Source organism: Teleopsis dalmanni, chromosome 1, assembly GCF_002237135.1.
Source record: "Teleopsis dalmanni isolate 2A chromosome 1, ASM223713v2, whole genome shotgun sequence".
NCBI classification, from domain to species: Eukaryota; Metazoa; Arthropoda; class Insecta; order Diptera; family Diopsidae; genus Teleopsis; species Teleopsis dalmanni.
This window is the reverse complement of record NC_051846.1, coordinates 77,087,364-77,107,486: the sequence shown is the minus strand read 5'-3', so window position 1 is coordinate 77,107,486 and position 20,123 is coordinate 77,087,364. Positions and strand designations below refer to the sequence as shown.

The 20,123-nt window shown below is 31.2% G+C and overlaps 3 protein-coding genes across 3 annotated transcripts in view; 2 read left to right on the top strand and 1 right to left on the bottom strand.

The window, feature by feature from the left end:
- Positions 1-20,123, bottom strand: part of LOC119682210 (MATH and LRR domain-containing protein PFE0570w-like) — a 98,189-nt gene that overhangs the window by 2,035 nt on the left and 76,031 nt on the right. Inside the window, exons 2-3 of the mRNA XM_038095584.1 lie at positions 244-2,327; positions 35-180 (exon numbers count right to left, since the gene is read on the bottom strand). Coding sequence (XP_037951512.1) covers positions 35-180; positions 244-2,299 — 2,202 coding nt within the window. The 5' untranslated portion in view covers positions 2,300-2,327. The remainder of the gene's footprint in view (positions 1-34; positions 181-243; positions 2,328-20,123) is intronic.
- Positions 2,541-3,607, top strand: LOC119682220 (mitochondrial 2-oxoglutarate/malate carrier protein-like). Its single transcript, XM_038095595.1, has one exon. The coding sequence runs from the start codon at positions 2,588-2,590 to the stop codon at positions 3,542-3,544; it is 957 nt and encodes a 318-aa protein (XP_037951523.1). The 5' UTR covers positions 2,541-2,587; the 3' UTR covers positions 3,545-3,607.
- On the top strand, positions 6,238-9,801 carry LOC119685363. The gene has a single exon (XM_038099622.1). It carries the CDS (start codon positions 6,238-6,240, stop codon positions 9,799-9,801), a length of 3,564 nt encoding a protein of 1,187 aa, XP_037955550.1.

Genomic DNA, 20,123 nt, shown 5'->3' with positions numbered 1-20,123 from the left:
TTAGAAAAGTAATAAAAAAATTATAAATATTTACTGAAAGTTCTTCTGCTGATTGTTGTTGTCCAATATTTTCACACTTTGTACCACATTGAATATTACATGCCAGTGTAGACTCACCTAAACTAAATGAACCCATACTTGCTTGACGTTTTCTAAGCTCTTCCGGAACAGTTTCTATATCTAATTTTTCAGTTAAATAATATTTAAAATTGTGCCAATTATCAAAACAATCGGAGTTTTTACTTAGCGCTCGTGGTAGATTATCTGCCAAAAACTGATATGGGTTCATCGGTATTGAATTAACGGCATCAACATGTATGGCGTTATCAGTGGAAGTTCCAGATTGTTCGACATTCATGATGGCTGCAGTTGGAGCTTGCATCTTTGTTTCTATTAAATGCGAATAGTCATCCTTGTGTTTTGAAACCGAATTATTGACGTGATCAATATTCATGAAGTTATAATCAACTGTTGATAACTTACTATCATTTTTAATCATTGTTTGCGCAGGGAATAATTTTTGTTTAGCAGAAATAACTGAATTAATAGCTTTACAAAAATGTAGGTTTCTGTCTTTATTAAAACTTTGTGGTAGGCAGGCCGCGACTACTGTATGTTCAGTAGTAGCTGCATTCTGTTGTTTATTGGTACTATTATTAAGCAATAAATTCCTTACCCTATCAGAGCTTTGAGTATAAATTGGTATATTTGTTTTATAGGGACTCATTGCATGGGAAAAGAATTGATTTTGTTCAGTGTTTATACCTGCATTTTGCTTGGGAATAGGATTACTTAAACTTGAACTATCAATTTTTTCAGAAAATTTTGAAAGCCCTTTAACACTATTTAATGATTCCGATTGAATTGGTTGACTTTCATTAGTATTTGAAAAATTTTGACTATTAGGAGAATTACTAAACAATAGATTTTTTGGTTTATCTGAAGCTGGAACGCAGGGTTGTAAATGAGATTGTTGATTAGGCAGCAAAATTGGAGAAATTTGTCTATGCGCTGAGCTTTGATTATTGCAAAGATCACTTAATATGGCACTCTTGGAATTATCAGTACAGGGAATGAAAGATTTTGTATAGCATTGTTGATTTGTCAATAATGTTGGACTTATTAGTTTATTTGAAGTAACTTCAAGTGAATTTTGGTTATTACAGAGACTATTTAATAGCTGATTCCTTGACTGAGATTTTTCATTAGTCAACAATATGGGTGAAAAATGTTCATTTGCAGTAGGGGCAGTAGGGCTGTAGTTACTGCAGAGGTCACTCAATATTGGATACCTAGACTTATTGATGCCTGGAATGTGGTGTTGAAATGTGGAATGTGGTGATTGGGGAATAGCAGCAATATTTGGTGTGTTTTTCTCACGTGTATTAATCTTACCTGAAGTTTGCTTATTGTATAGTACACATGGCATTTGTTCTCTTTCAGAAATATGAACAGAACTTGGATTTTTAATTGACTCATAATGTGGTAAAACATTTCTTTTTTCAAAATCTTTATTTAGAGATCTGTTGGAAATTAATTGTAGGTTTTGATGGACATCATTTACTAAGTTACTTCTGATATTATAAGCAGGAAGTGTATACCGTGCACTTGGAAAGTATTTTTCTGAATGCAAATTTGACTCAGTGTGAATATTGGAATTGTATAATACTTCATTAGGAATAGTAGATGACTTTGGTATATTTTTAAATGACTCTTGCTCCATGGTAGGTATATTATATGTAGACTTTTGAAATTTGTCATAAAGCATGGACCCAGTTTGGTTTGAAGACTTGTAAGATTCTTTTAAGTTAAGGTTAAAATTATTGAAACTAGTATCTACTAAATTGGCAATTGTATTATGATCGGCCTGCTCTTGTAATCCCTGCAGACCTACGTTTTGTATATTATACAACTTTGTACTTTGGCATTCCATGCCATAAAAATTTTGTTCTCCAACGCTGAGAGGAACGTCTAAATGAGAGCTAACTTTTTTAACATCAAGTTTGTCAGTCGTATTCACTTGCTGTTCGAATTTTGTTTCTATTCCTTTCAAATTAGTTTTAATTTCAGGAATTTTTTTAGAGTTAATATTGGGCATTACTTGAGAGTTCTGTGTGTCTACTGGATTATCAAGAGTCGAGCACATATTGATAGTCTTGTCAGTAATTTGGTCTTCAAAGTGGCTTGGAGTATTTATATCTTTCTCATTAGATGACGTTGTTTCATCATTCGATATCATGTTACTAAAACTATTTTCAAACAATTTGTATAAATGCGCAACATCATTGTTATTTGCCATTCCTGAGGTTTGCGGACTCTAAGCATCGCTGAAAAAGGAAGAAAAAAATTAAAAATATAAAATATAATATATAATATATTTAAAATATAAAATTAAATATGTTTTGAGAGTTTGATAGTTAATTGTCATAGCTTTAACTTGTTCAGAACGTATTTAATTATAATAACTGAATTTGTTATCGTTTTCATTAATCATATTGTCAAAGTCATTTAAAATGAAATTTTTTTTAGTATTAATTTTATAATATCTTAAAATTCAAAAATATAATTACGCAAAATTTTCGGTATAATGTCGGAATCAAAATCAAAGGCGGAACCTCCGCCTAGTCAAAAACAAATGCCAAATGCTTTAAAATTCTTTTTTGGCGGTCTAGCAGGAATATGTGGTGCTATTATTGTACAACCGTTTGATGTTGTAAAAACTCGAATGCAGGTTTCGGTAACATCGAGTGGAAAGAACGAATTTAATAGTTCTTTCCATTGTGCTCAGACTATATTTGCCTCGGAAGGAGTATTGGGGTTATACCGAGGGTTAAGTGCAGCAATTCTAAGACAAGCTACTTACACTACTACCAGATTGGGAATATATACATATTTGAATGGTCAGTATGAAAAAACATATGAAAGCAAACCGACTGTCTTAGCAAGCATGCTTATTGGCGTCGTTGCTGGATCCATTGGTGCTATGGTAGGAACTCCGACTGAAGTTGCATTAATTCGTATGCAAGCGGATGGTCGCTTACCACCAGCAGAACGGAGAAATTATACTAATGTATTTAATGCACTATCTCGAGTAATTAAAGAGGAAGGCGTTGCATCCTTATATCGTGGCTGTTTTCCTACAACTGTTCGAGCTGCAATTGTGAATGTGTCACAGTTGGCATCGTATACACAGTTTAAAATGTTCTTCAATAAGCAGTTAAATATGCCCGATGGTTTTAAAGTGCAATTCGCTTCAAGCATGCTTTCTGGCTTACTTACAACTTTAACTTCCATGCCAATGGATATGGCTAAGACACGTATACAAAGCATGAAAATTGTTGACGGTAAAGCTGAATATTCAGGATCTCTTGATGTTCTGCTAAAAGTTGTAAGAAAAGAAGGTGTTTTCGCTCCTTGGAAAGGAATAACACCATATTTTCTACGTTTGGGGCAACATACAATTTACACTCTTTTGTTTCTGGAACAATTTACTCGCATGTACTACAAATATGTTCTGGGTGATGATAAAAGAACCGGTCTTTAATAGCATTTGGCTACAATTTATTTTGGAAACTTTTAAAAATATATTTTTGAAATTCTTCGTATTCGCATGTAATAAATATGATAATATATTAATTAAAAAATAGCAGTATTTTATTTTATATGTAAGAAAATTGTAGAACTATAATAGGCTGAAAGAGGTGTGAAAATTTGGTCGCAATGACGGATGTTAGTAATTATGCTCTTTAAAGTTATAACTGTAATACCATGGAACGTTTTCTACTTCATAAACATGGAACATATTTAAAAATTTCTAGGAATAATAAGCAGATATTGACTTATATAATTTTTATTCTCTTTATTCTCACTTATATATTTATAACCACAATTATAATAAGATCTTCATTATAATGGATATGTGTCTTTACTCATTCCGCTTGGTAATTTTTATTTAATCTCTCATATTTATCTTACTCTCGTATTCACTTATACATATATTGGAAGAAAACTTAACAGTTATAAATTTAAAACAACAGTTTGAAACATGTAGTTTGAAAGTTGTTTTAAAACATCTTTTATTAATACCAGTATCATTTCTTTATATTTATTCTTGTTAGCTATATCAAGCAATGAAAAATCGTTTTGCCTGACATTAGTTAGCATTATTGATTTGAAAAATTCTTTCTCTCTTATTTTTTGATAACTTCATTGAAGTGTTTTTTGATTGTAAGACATCAATCATGCCTTTAGTGACTGCATAAGAAGCCCAATAAGGGCTTTCATATCTTTCATACCCTGTGTTTAGAATTAAGATTTATTGTATCATGGCCTTTAATTTATTTGTCATTTTTGTATTGTGTCGTCGCCTTTAAGCACACGCGAAAAGGCGACATGTGTTTTTGAGAAATAATAAAGCAGTCGTGAATAAAAGTTATCAGTAAACTAACTGAATAAAACATTGGTGCCGAAACCCGGGATAGTGATCCATAAAAGGGATAGTGATCCATAAAAGGGATAGTGATCCAGAAAAGGGATAGTGATCCAGAAAAAAAAATATAATTGCAAAATGTTAGACTCAGAAATTCACGAACTCAGCGACGGGGAGCAAGGAGGCGTGCAGAAAGGGTCTAAGAAAATGGCGGAATTGAAGGCGTTGAGAGGCAGCACCAAAGGCAACATCACTCGCATAAAATCAATGATTTTGAAAAAAGGGTCAAGTTTGTCAACAGAAGAACTTAACTGCAGGCTTAGTTTGACAGAAAATTACTTCAAACAGTTTCTGAGTGTGCAAGCAGATATCGATAAACTAAACCAAGGTGCAGATACTTCTTCAAGCGAAGCAATTACAGCAGAAGTTGAAGATGCATTTGTGGCCACGAAAGCAAAAATAATGAGTTTACTAAAAAAAAGAAAGCTATCACTGGTAGATGTCAATGCAACGAATACAACATCGTTATTGCCGGGCCCAAGAAGTCATCGGGAAGTAAAATTACCGAAATTTGAAGGGAAGTATAGCGAATTTCCGAAATTTATAGCCTTGTTTAATAAATTAATCAACCAGGATGAAATGCTTGATGACTGTGAACGATTTTTGATACTTAAAGAGCACTTGGGCTCTAAGCCGCTGGCAGCTATTGACGATTTTGATGTCACAGAGGACAATTACCCCAAAGCACTCGATCGATTGAAGGAATGCTTCGATAAAAAGCGTTGATGTTCGAGGAACATATTACAGCCCTCTTTGCTGTCCCAAAATTAACAAAACCATCTGCAGTTCATTTAAGAAATGTATTAAATGCAGCGAATGCACATTTGAATGCAATGCTATCATTAGGTGATTACAAAGATATAGCGAATGCCATGTTAATTCATTTGGTGATGGAAAGAGTGGACGAAGATTCGCAGGTCAAATGGGAAGAATCAGTGGATTACAGGAAGCTATCAACTTGGAATGAATGTTCAGCAGTTTTGACGAGGCGATGTGAGAACCTTGAGGCAAGGGAACATAAAGTTAATCAAGTGAATTCAAAGGCTGTAAACTATCAAAAAGAGTATAGAAATAACCGCAACTACTCAACCTCTCTTGCAGTTACAAAACCTTTATGTGAAGTCTGCAATGGCAGTGGCCACGAGATTGCAGATTGTAGCAAGTTTAGAAAGCTTTCTTTAAAAGAACGCTTTTTCGTAGCACGGAGAATAAAGGTATGTTTTACATGTTTAAAAAGGGGACACCTTCAAAAAGAATGCTCTGCTGTTAAATGCTCGAAATGTAATTTATCTCATCATCAACTTTTACATAAAGATTATATCTTGGAGCCAAATGAACAAAGATGCAAAAATGGGCCATCTACGTCAACACAGGAGACAGCTCAGTCATCAGTTATGAATGTAATGACTGAAAACGAGGTTTTTTTGGCAACAGCAGTAGTAATGGTAGCGGACAAGTTTGGCAAATATCACCAAATGCGAGCCATATTAGATTCTGGCTCTCAAGTAAATTTGATGTGTGAGAAAGTTGCTCAAAAACTGTTATTAAAAAAAACGTCTTGTAAATTAGATGCTAGCTGTGTTGGAGACGTTGTAACTAGCTTTAAAACAAAAACTGTGGCTACCATCAAATCAAAAATAAATGAATTCGAAGTCAGTCTGCAATTTTATGTTTTACCGAAAATAACAAGCTCCAAACCTAACCGTTATGTCGATGTTGCGGACTGGAATTTACCAAAAAATATTCAAATGGCTGATCCAATGTTCAATAAGCCAGCGCGTATAGATATTTTAATTGGTGCGGAAATTTTCTTCGATTTGTTGTCGATTGGACGAATTTATCTTAATGAAAGGTTGCCAACCCTACAGAAATCCATACTAGGGTGGATAGTTGCAGGCAAAGCAGAAGAATGTTTAGCGCCTAGTCATAAAATAAATAATATGCTGGTCAATCACAACCATAATGAGAATGAAAACTTGAGTCAATTGGTTGAAAAATTCTGGAAAATAGAACAGATTTCAACTAAATCAAATTTTTTAACCGAAGAAGAAGAGGAATGCGAGAAAATTTTCCGTGAATCAATTCGTAGAGATACATCTGGCCGATTTATTACGAAAATTTCATTTAAAACAACAGTAAGTGATTTGGGTGGTTCCTATAATGCTGCCAAACGACGGTTGCTGTCACTAGAGCGTAGGTTGAGTAGAGATCGCTCTACACGAGACGCTTACAACGCATTTATGGATGAGTACCTCTCTTTAGGTCACATGACGATCGTTGAAGAAGCTGATATGGATAAGATAAAATATTTTGCACCGCATCAGTATGTGCTACGACCAGATTCTACGAGTACGAAACTTCGAGTTGTGTTCGATTGTAGCTGTAAAACTGACAGTGGCTTGTCATTAAATGAGGTAATGATGAAAGGACCACTGGTTCAAGATGACCTGTTATCTATAATACTGCGATTTAGATGTTACAAATATGCAATTACGGCAGATGTAACAAAAATGTATCGCCAAGCATGGGTGACTGATGATGATGCGAATTATCAAACGATTTTGTGGAGGTCTTCCTCAGATGAAAACATAAAGGCCTATCGCTTGCGAACCATTACTTATGGTACAACATCTGCCCCCTATTTAGCTACAAGATGCTTAAAACAGTTAAGTGAAGATTATATCGATAAATATCCGATTGGATCGAGAAAGGTGTTATCTGATTTTTATATGGATGATTTGATCAGTGGATCAAATGATGAAGATGAAATTTTTGAAATATATAATCAAGTATCAGCAATAATGAACTCAGCAAAATTTAAGTTAAGGAAGTGGTTTTCAAATAGTGAAAAATTTCTTAATTTCGTGCCTGAAGCTGATAAAGAAAAGACTCTTCGGATGAATGATGAGGAAATAATAAAAACTCTTGGTATCATCTGGGCTCCAGTGGGAGATACGTTTCGATACGTTTGGCCAGATTTTGATAGTTCGAAAGCGGTGACAAAAAGAATAGTGTTGTCGGAACTATCTAAGTTGTTTGATCCCCTTGGGCTTATTAACCCATTAATCGTAAAGGCGAAGATTTTCATGCAAGATTTGTGGATATTGAAGGCTAATTGGGATGAATCCCTACCAATGAATTTACATAGTCAATGGATAGAATTCCGCGAAAATCTAAAAGACGTCAAGAAAATAAGTGTGCCTCGATTTGTTTTGGCAGAAAAACGAGTTGCTAGAGTTGAAATGCATGGATTTGCTGATGCATCAAAAAGAGCTTTCGGGTGTTGTATTTATATTCGCTCAATATGTGTGGACAACGACGTTACAATGCAGTTGTGGAGTGCTAAATCCAGAGTAGCGCCATTAAAAACTTTATCTTTACCAAAATTGGAACTTTTGGCTGCGGAATTGCTGTCGAAACTAGTGACAAAAACCAAATCCAATTTTCCAATTTCTATTGACGCGACCTATTTATGGGTGGATTCCGAAATTGTGCTAGATTGGCTGAGCGAGCACCCATCAAATTGGAATACATTTGTTGCCAACCGGGTATCATTGATTCAAGAGCAGACAAAAACGTTTATTTGGCGGCATGTTCCTTCAAAGTCTAACCCAGCGGATATAATATCAAGAGGTGCGTATGTAGATGAACTATCTAATTCTATTTGGTTTGCAGGTCCTTCTTTCTTGAAGAGAGATTGTTGTGAGTGGCCACCAAATAAGTCTAGAAAGAATACTAATGCTGACCAAGAAAGGAGTCGTAATAGTACGATAATGACTGTTAATAATTTGAAAAAAAAAATACCTTATGAGACATGCTCTGAGGATAACTCGAAATCTTCTTTTGTGACGTGGGTTGAAACCTTCAGCGATTTTGAAAAATTACAAAGAATTTTTGCCAATCTTCTTGGCTTTCGAAGAAGCGTTAAGTCTATGGCTGAAAGATTAGATGAAGCACTAGTGCGTATATTCTACTGTGTGCAACAACATTATTTCAAAGAAGAAATTGAGCTGCTATCGAAGAATAGAGAATTGCCAGCAAACAGTAAATATAAAAATCTGAGCATTTTTGTAGAAGATACTTATGGTGTTCCGCTACTACGTGTTGGTGGGAGATTAGCGAAGGCTGCATTACCATATGATGCTAAACATCAAATTTTGTTACCGAATAACTCAGAAATAGTTTGCAGTTTTGTACGATTTCTTCATTTCAAATATTTGCATGCTGGTACGCAAGCGCTTATGGCTATAGTTAGGCAGCGATTTTGGATATTTCATGCTAGAGGAGTAATACGCAAAATTACTGGTAGTTGTCTACAATGCTTTAGATGCCATCCAAAATTGAGTAATCAGATTATGGGCGATTTACCCTCTTCTAGAGTCACCGTAGCGAGGCCGTTCACTGTGACTGGAGTGGACTTTTGCGGCCCTATTACAACAACGTATCTACTTCGTGGGTACAGAACAACAAAAAGCTATATTGCTGTTTTTATTTGTTTTGCCACAAAAGCTGTGCATATGAAGGTGGTCTCTGATTTGACTGCAAAGGCTTTCCTGGCTTCATTAAAAAGATTTGTAGCTCGACGCGGCTTATGCTTAAAATTATTTTGCGACAATGCCACTAATTTTGTGGGTACTCGTAAAGAGCTCGAGGAAATGAAATGCAAGTTTTTTGATCAACAAGTACAGGGCAAGATTTCAAAATATTGTACTGCCAATAGTATTGAATTTCATCATATACCACCCAGATCCCCCCACTTTGGTGGACTATGGGAAGCGGCTGTAAAATCAGCAAAATATCATTTGGCTAGAATATTGGGTCAATCACATCTTACATTTGAAGAGCTGGCAACAGTGGTTGCGGAAGTAGAGGCAGTTTTAAATTCAAGACCTTTGACAACCTTGTCTAACGACCCAAATGATGAAAGCGTTCTTACACCGGCACATTTCTTAACAGGTGGTCCGTTGGTTGGAACTGTGGAACCTACTGTGGATAGCGAAGAATGGTCTCATAAAGATAGATGGCTACGAATTTCGGCCATACAACAACATTTTTGGAGAAGGTGGTCGGCGGAGTATCTTCATGAACTTCAACAGAAAGTCAAATGGACTAAGAAGCAGAAGAACCTTAATGAAGGTGATATGGTGTTAGTTGCAGAAGAAAATTTGCCTTCTAAGCAATGGCTTATTGGGAGAGTGCTGAAAGTGACAAGAGATGCTAAAGGTTGGGTTCGAGTTGCTGATGTAAAAACAAAGAATGGAGAGGTTCGCCGAGCAATCCATAAATTGGCACCTATTCCATCTGAATGTTGATGTCTGCTGGAGCCATCAAAGGCGGCGATATGTTTAGAATTAAGATTTATTGTATCATGGCCTTTAATTTATTTGTCATTTTTGTATTGTGTCGTCGCCTTTAAGCACACGCGAAAAGGCGACATGTGTTTTTGAGAAATAATAAAGCAGTCGTGAATAAAAGTTATCAGTAAACTAACTGAATAAAACACCCTGAGACCCATCCTAACACTATAGTACTATGCAGTACCAGCACTTAGTATAAAAAACCATTGAAAACATTTTAATATTTATATCCTATTTTAGTCACTCTATATCAGTGCTGTCCAGACTAGTTTTTCGCGAACCAATACTAATCACTGTACAGATTGGAGGTCTGCTGCAACAAATACATAAGTTCATTGTTGTTTTCGACAAAAATAAACACACGGTTATAATGTTAAATTTAGTTTTATTAATTAATAACTTATTTATTTATTTATTATACCATAAAATTAAAATAATGTAGTTTAACTAGTAATCCAAAAGAAAACTTGCGGAATTGTAGCAGATTAAAATCATGTCGCAAATATAAGCCGCACGTAGCCTACGGGTCGTGCTTTGGACAGCTCTGGTCTATATTCTAAGGTCTAGTGAGCCTCAGCTTTCTTGAGGCAAGGTGCCAGCAACATATATTTAAAGAGTAGTTAAAGTTAGGTAAATCTTAACATACTTGTAATTACATATACTTTCCTTTTTCTCACTATGTGAATGAAATATTTTATTAGTAATTTTTAATTTAATTTTTAATTGACATTGACATGTTTTCTATTAAAAATATAATTTTCTCTCAATATTATTTATTATCTACAAAAGTCACGAGTCATTGTGTACGAGTATGTTTCAAAAAATATTTCAAAATATCGTTTCTGTATTCTTCTCGGAAATAGCAGCCTTGCAGTCTATTCAAGTCAACATTAAATTGTATTTTATTGTATATTTCTCATTTAAAATTTGTTTACGAAACCTAAATAAAATCATGACAACACCGTAATTTAATAGATTCTTTTTATAAAATGTATAAAGTAATATATATTATTAAGCCATGTAGTCTATTCTTGTGTGAATTAGTGTTTCTCCTCTATGAAATTATTTTTTTCTTTTATGTTATTTTTCACCTAACATTTGCCTGTGTTTTATTTATTTAATTATATTAATTGCAGCTTTATAAATTATTTCTGACTTTTGTGTAGATGCCGACAATATTCTGCTAAGGCTACATTTCGTTCTACATACATGATGACAACAACGACGACGACTCGCGGTCTGTCATGTTCGCTTAATATATTGCTTGATATACTCGCTTATAGAGACAAATACAAACCTACACTTATACAATGTGTTTGTTGTCAGTTTTAAATATTTATTTATTTTTTTTTTTCATATACTGGCTTATACATTAAGACCGAAAAGTTTTCGGAAATTCTCATTTAAAATTCGCGCGCTGTATATTTTTCGATATTTTAAGTTTATGTAGTTTGGCAGAAATTAAGGACAATTACTATGCCAAAAATGAGCGCGATCTGTCAGACAGTTCGTTTACGGCAGCTGTTGAAACCAGTTCACCTCAGTAGTGCGTTGCGAAAAAAACAATGGAAAAAAATATTGAACAAAGAGTTTGCATCAAATTTTGTGTTTCGAACGAAATTTCGTGTGCAGAATCGTTGCGAATGCTACAAAAGGCTTATGGGGAATCAGTTTTATCGAAAACTCAAGTTTATGAGTGGTACAAAGCCTTTCAGGACGGTCGTACGACCGTCGAAGACATTTCGCAACGCACTACTGAGGGGAACTGGTTTCAACAGCTGCCGTAAACGAACTGTCTGACAGATCGCGCTCATTTTTGGCATAGTAATTAAGGACAGTGCTGCCAAACTACATAAACTTAAAATATCGAAAAATATACAGCGCGCGAATTTTAAATGAGAATTTCCGAAAACTTTTCAGTCTTAATGTATATTGCAAAACATACTCTGCTAAATGCTTCTCATTACCAACCGCCCCTCTGTGGGTACCAACCATTAAAACTGCCTTTTAAATCCATTTTTAAATAGTGTATATAATAGAATATAATGTAGCTTATATTTTTTTTTTTTTTGAATATTGTGTTCTCTCTATTTCTATATAATTTATGTATACTTGTATACAATCTTTCGTATTATTGTATTGTTAAAAAAGTAGTCATTGTTGTAGTTATTATTATTTCATTTGGATTAGGTCATTTTTCAGTTTCTGCTCTTAAACTCTTTCCACACCATTCAACTCGGTGCAAACGAACTTGCTCTGGTGTAAATGTAAGAGTACATGAGATGCTTTTGTTTCTAGTCATTATATTGATTTTAACTTAATTGTAATTACTTTGTTGTACTTGCCACATGAAAACCCTATCTCTCGTTGCTGTTCGTATACCGCCTTTGTACCTCACTTTTGGCACCTTTAATATTTCTGAATTTGCACCCATTCTATTCTCGTTACTCGTATTTACTGTGTTCTTTTTCTCCTAATGATAAATTTTAATTGAATAAAGCAGTACATAGCATTATTGCCTTTGTTAGTTGCCGCTTTTTCATGTGCCGCCATCGGTACCACAACAGCTATATTACATGGTACCAAACTGTATCCAACGCCGTACTCAGCTGTAGTCTTAATTCGTTTTTGTTTTATTATTTTTTAATTGATTTTTTCATATTGTTTTCAATAGAATTTTTTTTTGCATTTTTATTTTGCAACAAATTTGATTTTGTCTTGCAATTAATTTTTTTTCTGTATGTGCACTTGCACATTTAATATTACATAAAATTTATATGATAACTAGTATACAGGGTGGTGCAATTTTATTGATATGAAAACTATTGTATTCTTACAAGTTATGTCTTCTAAGAGAATGTTAATTCATTACCTTAATTGTCTTAATTGCCTATAGCATAGTTAAGTCACGACACCTATTATTAAATCCTTTTGCAGGCATATACAGAGTGATTCCCATAAAATGGAATGAGTTCAAGATAATTTCTTGGTTCGAGAAGTAAAAACATTGTATGAAATGACAAGAGAATTTTCAATACTAGCTAAAATACAAGATGGTATTATGGGAGTGGAAAAACTTTTACGTTTTTATATTAAAAAAATTTGGCGATTACAGTTTAACACAACCAACCCAATGATTTACTTGGAGACTGACTTGTCACCTCTCTAATTGTACCCTTTAGAAATTCATTTTAAGTAACATATATGTTAAAAGTTTTTACCATGAAAAACTACCGGTTACCTAAAATCTTAGCTATATCTTTACTGCACGAAAAGAGCCTCTTTTTTTAAACGTGGGCTGATCTAACAATGGTTCACTGCGATACGTTGATAATCGACAATATTCATTCTTAGATGCAATAACACCAAAATATAATAGTAAAAATCGATATTACGCGTAGAGGAAAGTGCGTAGCAAAAAGCCAACAAAACTTAACACGTGTATTATATAGACAACTTAATTTTAGCTTAGACAACAACAATTACTTCTCCAAATGTTTCAATGCATTTTCAAAACTCGAGGAGAACTGTTAGAACACAACTAAGCTCTCTATACGAACTTGTTAGACTCGAGATGTACATTTATAGGGCATTTTTTTAGTTGCGTGCGAACTTAATATGATAATATAAGATGGAAACATTGTTGGAATGAACATTGTCTTCTAATGTTTCAAGAGTTGACGGCATAAACCAGTGACTTAACATAGCCCCATAAAAAGTAAGCGAGAAGCGTTAAATCTAATATCTAACATAACATTACATCTTCATTGTAATAAAAAAAAAATTTTTGGTGGCAGCCAAGAGCATATAAAAGCAATATTTTAATACTGAACGTTAAGCAGGGGACAAAAGATATATTGATTCAGAGCCATGGGCTTTGTGTATTTTGGATTCTTACCACAAATATATAGATGGAAATGAATGGTTGATAATATTGCTTAAATTGGCGCTACCGTTGCAGAGAACCAATTAAGCGTTTTAATCCACTTATTTAATCCTTATTTAATTAATAATTTAAGCCTCTGCGAAATACATACACTCATATATAATGTATATATATATATTTAAAATTCATATATTTATATATATACCATACAAATGCTGAAAAAGCGAAGAATACTTGGCTCAACATAAGTATGTTACCTACAAAGTCCGTTTATGTAGTCATTGGAGCTAAAAAATTGTAGAATGTTAATTAGTATTTTAATATAACAATGTAAGATGACAAAGTTTACGCATGAAATAAAAATGATTAGATGTTATGAATCGAGTATCAAGAAAACCTTAAAGTACCATATATCCTCAATTTCTGCTTGGTTCTGTCAAAAATTCGACCAAAATTCTTTAAAACTACCAATTTTGAGGGATTGAACTTCGTTCTTGATATTGGAGAGAACTGGAACATAAAATTCGTTAAATGCTTACCCATCTGATATAATGTGAATCATCACTAATTGCGTTTAAGGACTATAATCTCGTATCGCTACAAACTTGGCAGGTCTATATCTAGTCTCGGCTAGCTAATATCATCTACTTAGATAAGTCATGACAGATTAATGACAGATAAGATCATGACAGATAAGACAGATTAATGTCTTATTACTATTGCCAGCATCATTCCTAATTCTAAATTTTTTATCACATATAAGGGCAACACGTTATGTGTAACTAAATCTGAAAATTAGTTTTAATTTACTTTTTCTTTTTTGAACCTACTTATGTAGAGTTAGTTGACGTCACTTCTGTTAAATGTACTTTTGATAGAATATATCTGTTAAGCTATGCCTGATGGCATAGAAGATGAAGTTCTGGAATAATGATTATTTTTGAATAACTTTTCACCTTCATTGCGTGTAATTGTGATGTGTAAAAGAAATAAAATTTCGCGTTATTCCACTCTATTTTAAATATATTGACAGTTGCATTCTATTAAGACTAGGAATTTACCAGTGGGAATACGTTGAAAATTTGCCAGTTACTATCAGATTTTTATTCAGGCTTTAACTACCCTGTAGTTTTGTAAAGTAGCTAAAGTATAGTTGGGTCGGTTGTAATATAATTTTTTTTTACCCTTACACTGAAATCACTCATCGATCAGAACTTCAAATTAAACTCTTTAGCCACATTTTACAAAATTGTATATGTATATCTGTATTGCTGGTTCAGCGCATTATGCATTATTTAAGTATAATCTTGAATTATTTAAAATGTTACTTATACGCTACATAAGCCGAAGATGTATATATTTTGCTTATTCTACAATACCTACCTAGTAAATCATATCTACTAAATAGACTGCAGCAGTTCAAAGCGGATTTTTTTTTATTTGCTCAATGTACTTCTGCTTTATATAAAAAAAAAATTATTTCATTTTATTTTTTTTTATTTTTCAATTATGCTGATTTTTTCTTGTTTCAAAAAGTTTAAAAAAAATTTCACATCTCATGTAGAACGTGCAAAACTAAATTAAGTGACACTACATCATGTTTAAATATACACACATTTTCTGGGTTTTTTGTTCTTTAGTTGTTGGCAAATTCTTGATTGCTATAAACAATTTCGCTCATATAAGCACATTTGATCGATATTCGTATTTTTACATGAGAAGCGACTTCAGATACAAAAGCATAAACAAGACGAAGATTGATTTATTGCTGTATAAATTTAATATATATTTATTTATTTTTTTCTCTATTGAAATTGGAATAAAACTCAAGATATACAAAATGCCATTCCATTTGGAATAATTTATTGTAATTGGTAAGTATTTCAAATAAAAGTGCTTAATCAGAAATCTGTTTCATTGTTTTTATAATAATAAATAAATTATTTGTATGTGCCATTTACCAATTGTACCATTGTATTTAAATAAAGTTAAATAAATATATTTACTATATACTTATACAGTTGTTTTGTTTTTATTATTTTGTCAATTTTATAACAAAAATATGTTTTTCAGCTGCACTCTTTAAATCATTTTTAATAATAAAATTCTTAATTAGACCAAAAATAGCCAAATACTCGTATGAGTAAAATGCAATACAAATGTTTTGCAAATAAATATGGTATACAAATTCAATTATTTTTATTTTGATATAAATTAATGCAAATATTTTTTCAAATTTAAGCTGTATTAACATATATGCATACAAAGATTTTTTTCTAAATGTTTATTTAAATATTTATTATACATTTTTGCCATATCGGTTTGATTTTGTTGCCAAAAATTTATATTCGAAATATTTTGGTTTAATTTGAAACAATTTCTAAAATTTATGAATACAAATAATTGCATATATAATGTATTTAATTTTGCATCTTCAAGAGTAAATAAACTTTTATTAAATCAAAAATTTTTAATTATTTCGTTAACAGTTATAAAGTACATAAATATAATTACGAAAAAATTATGTTTTTTTAAGACAAAGATATACCAACTTTTCATTGAAAACTTAATTTTAATTATTAATGGAACATAATATTATTAAAATATTTATCACAAATAATTTTTTATTGTCACATTTTTAATGTTAATTTTTTTTGTCAAATGTGACGAAAAGAAAAGAAACTAGAAGGGTTCGAACAGTAATGAAGAAACAACAACAAAAATTTGATTAATTTATTAATTTATTAATTAATTTATTAATTTTTAATTTATTAATCAAACTTTTGTACTTACTTCCTTATTATAGAATTATAATTATTTATTATAGAATTATAATTATTAATTATAGAAGTATACTTTATTGGTGGGATTATGCATTTTCTTACTAGTTTTAAGTATTTATTATTCACTCACAAAAATAATATTATATGTAAGTACAATATAGATAATTATTTGTAATTAAGTAATTGTAATAGAATTTAATTTTAAACACACATTTTTTAATTACAATTATAGTAGCATTTAACGTTAGAAAGATTTAGAGCTTAAATGTATTCCCCACCAATACAAGTAGCACATTTAGCAGTTGCAGCTTTAGACTTAATGTCGTCGCAATAAGGAATAGTTCAATTATTTTTCTAATAATGTTATGCAAAATGGATGTTCAAAGCACACATGTGTGTACATATTCTTTTTATTTTTTCAAATAAGAAAAATTGCAAGTACAAGATATAAGGGACAAACAAAACAATTAAAACGACATATAATAAACTTGTAAGAAATATTTTAAAAAACTTTAGTTTTTTTACCCCGACTTTACCAGTGATGACACTTTCTTTAGAGTCTTACTGTAGATAAGCATTAGAAATGTAAGGCTCCTTCTTTTTTCACTAATTTCTTATTAAAAATAATTTCTGTTAACTTTTTTTAATTCTGATTAGCTTAGTTAAGTTGTACATCCCTTCGATATAGCAAAACATCGTTATTATGTATGGGGTTTCATTAGTTAGGTATATCATAGTCTGAGAAATGAAAAAATTTCATAAAAAGGACAGTGGGGTAAGTACTCTTATTTCGTCGCATAAACAATGTAACTGTTTAATATATGTTTAGTCCCTGATACGTATCAGGAATTATATTAAGTTTTACAAAAAAACGAATTGATTTGAATGAGTGGAGTATTTTTAAGTAACAGATTGATACTAGAATCTCTTATCCTATATTTTCTATACTGATTTTTTAGTGAGATATTCGTTTTAATATAAATTGTGGTAGATGTGTAAATTCAACTAGTTTCGTCACTCTTGGAAAAATTGACTTGAATTGTGAATTATAAGACTTCAACGGACGTTGTAAGCTTTACTTGACCATCAATGATGAATGGCTTTGCTGTATGTTACCTTATCTTAGGTTCAGATAAACTTTTTTTATATTGGAACTTTTACAGATAGCATGACTTTTTTTTAGCGCTATATTACGTATTTAGAAAGAAACGGTATATTTTATTATTTTACTGCAATAGACCTCTCCAATTTTGTGTTGTAATTTTTTTTTTATTTGAATAATTTGTTTTTAACGTTAAGACTTGGAGGTATCATATTGTTTGGATAATTTTTTATATGATTTTCAGCGAATACTATATCGTGTATAAATATTTGTATATTTTATACATATGTTTTAGGATTGAAAGTTACTGTGATACAGCATATGACGTACATTTTTAGAATGGGTTTTATGAAAGCATTGTAGAGTCTCTTGACTTCACCTACCTATATACAAAATGTTCGTCAGTTTAGGAGTATTGTAAGTCTTTTCCATTCCTGAAGTCTATGGTTTTGAAAAATTATTACCACCAATTTTTTCGTTTTTATTATTAAATACAAGCCATTATATATTTGATCTTTGTAATATAGGTTTTTATACTTCATTAATATATTTTTAAATTATAAATTTTTTAATTGCATTTTTGAGTTGTCGCAGTTGCCTACATAAGTATCTTTTAACTTCAAGAAACAAGAAATTTCTCTAATACCTTCAAAAAGTAATAAATATATATATTCTTTGGAATTCAAAGATATATCAATATCAACTATTAAATAAACAAAAAACTTAGAATTAAGTTTAAAAAATTTCCACACATTCTGTTTATTGATATATAATTTTCATATTTCCATTTAATCATTTCCACTACATACAATTCCACGAACTTTTAATGTTTCATTTACACGCAATTTTTTTTTGAAAACTAATAAAAAAATTTAATAAAAAATTTAATTTCTTAGAAAATTATTTTCATGCGATAATTGGATAAAATCTACATACAATGTGTGCTATTATTTTTCAATGATCAAAGCAGTTACTTTCATTTCGAAGTAATTGCCTGCAGTTATTCTAATGAAATTGATGACAAAATAATGTAATTAGATGAACTTACATACATATAATTCAATGTCAATAGAAATGAAAATAAAGTTAATTAAATAGATTATTTAAGTGTAAAAAAATATATATTAATTTTATATAAACAGAAATACATATAATAATTTAGTCATTTTTTACTATAATATTCTGTGAGAAAAGTGAAAAGTAGTTGAATAAAGAATATATTCAACTCTTAATTTATTTATTCACTTTTATGCTTATTTTTATTTATTCAAAAATATTCTTATTAATCCATTATTTTATTTTACTCATTGAATCAATTTCTTACATTTTTATGGATTTTAAGTTTTTTGGTTTACGTTTACAATATAAAAATTACTATTTAATTAAAGCAAGTCTATTTGAAAAGTTTGAAATTTACTATTCTTATTTCAAATTTTTAATCATTATATCCAGAACTACACTAAACTTCTATTTAACTATGCAGATTAAATATATAGAAGCTTCATCATTAAAAAGTTAGTGAAATTAGTGCTCACAGATGATGAATTGCATCACTTAATGTCATATATATTGGAACTATATTCGTTAATATTATTTTAAAAAATTTATCAATTAAATATAACTTTGGAGAACTAATCTAATAAATTCTTTTTTGTCTTTCTAATTTTATATAATTAACAAACACCGAAATAATATTTGTTTTCTAAGCTTTTACATCATCAACATAAGAAACAACATCAGCAACGTAATTTGTAACAATGCTTTCTAAAATATCAGTATACCTAAGACTATAATTTATTTATGAAAAATATTAGATGTACTCTACGATAAGTCTGGTTTTTGAAACATATATAGTAAAGAATATAGTTAATATTTATAGTTAAGTAATGAAAATAATGAAGTGATTCCAAATAAATAATTGCCAATTGTATATATTAAATGTTTTAGATACTTTTTACATAAGACAGCTATAGTGGCTTGTCTTCGAAAAAGGTAATCTTCATAAGTTTTTTTTTTTATCATATTTGTTATGGTTGTCAACTTTCTCTGTTTGACATTAGGGGGCTCAAACACATTGATAAGATTGTCTGCTTGTTCAAACGATAACGCCAACGTCAATTAATTGGACCTGTTTCATTCTATAATCTCAGTTATCAAAATTCAAACATTGAAAAGATTATCAAGTTAAAAACTATTGAATAAACTGTTTGCCTTACCAAACGATAACCCCAAAGTCAATTAATTGCATCTGACACATTCTATAATCTCAGTTATCAAAATTCAAACATTGAGCCTCATCAAACGATAAGCCCAACGTAAATTGGATCTGAATCGTTCTATAATATCGTATAAACTGTAAAGGTCAATATAGGTATAAACTGTAAGGGTCAAAGACAGAATAAACAGATTAATTAACCCATCTCTAATTGACTCTTTAAACTAAACAGAGAGGATATCAAGTCTCACCGAACATCTGATAGTCCATTACAGGCTGCGATAATGTTTC

What these genes read in the sequence shown, in the direction of transcription:
- LOC119685363 (XM_038099622.1), top strand. Translation starts at nt 6,238, where the DNA reads ATGGCTGATCCAATGTTCAATAAGCCAGCGCGTATAGATATTTTAATT.
- LOC119682220 (XM_038095595.1), top strand. Translation starts at nt 2,588, where the DNA reads ATGTCGGAATCAAAATCAAAGGCGGAACCTCCGCCTAGTCAAAAACAA.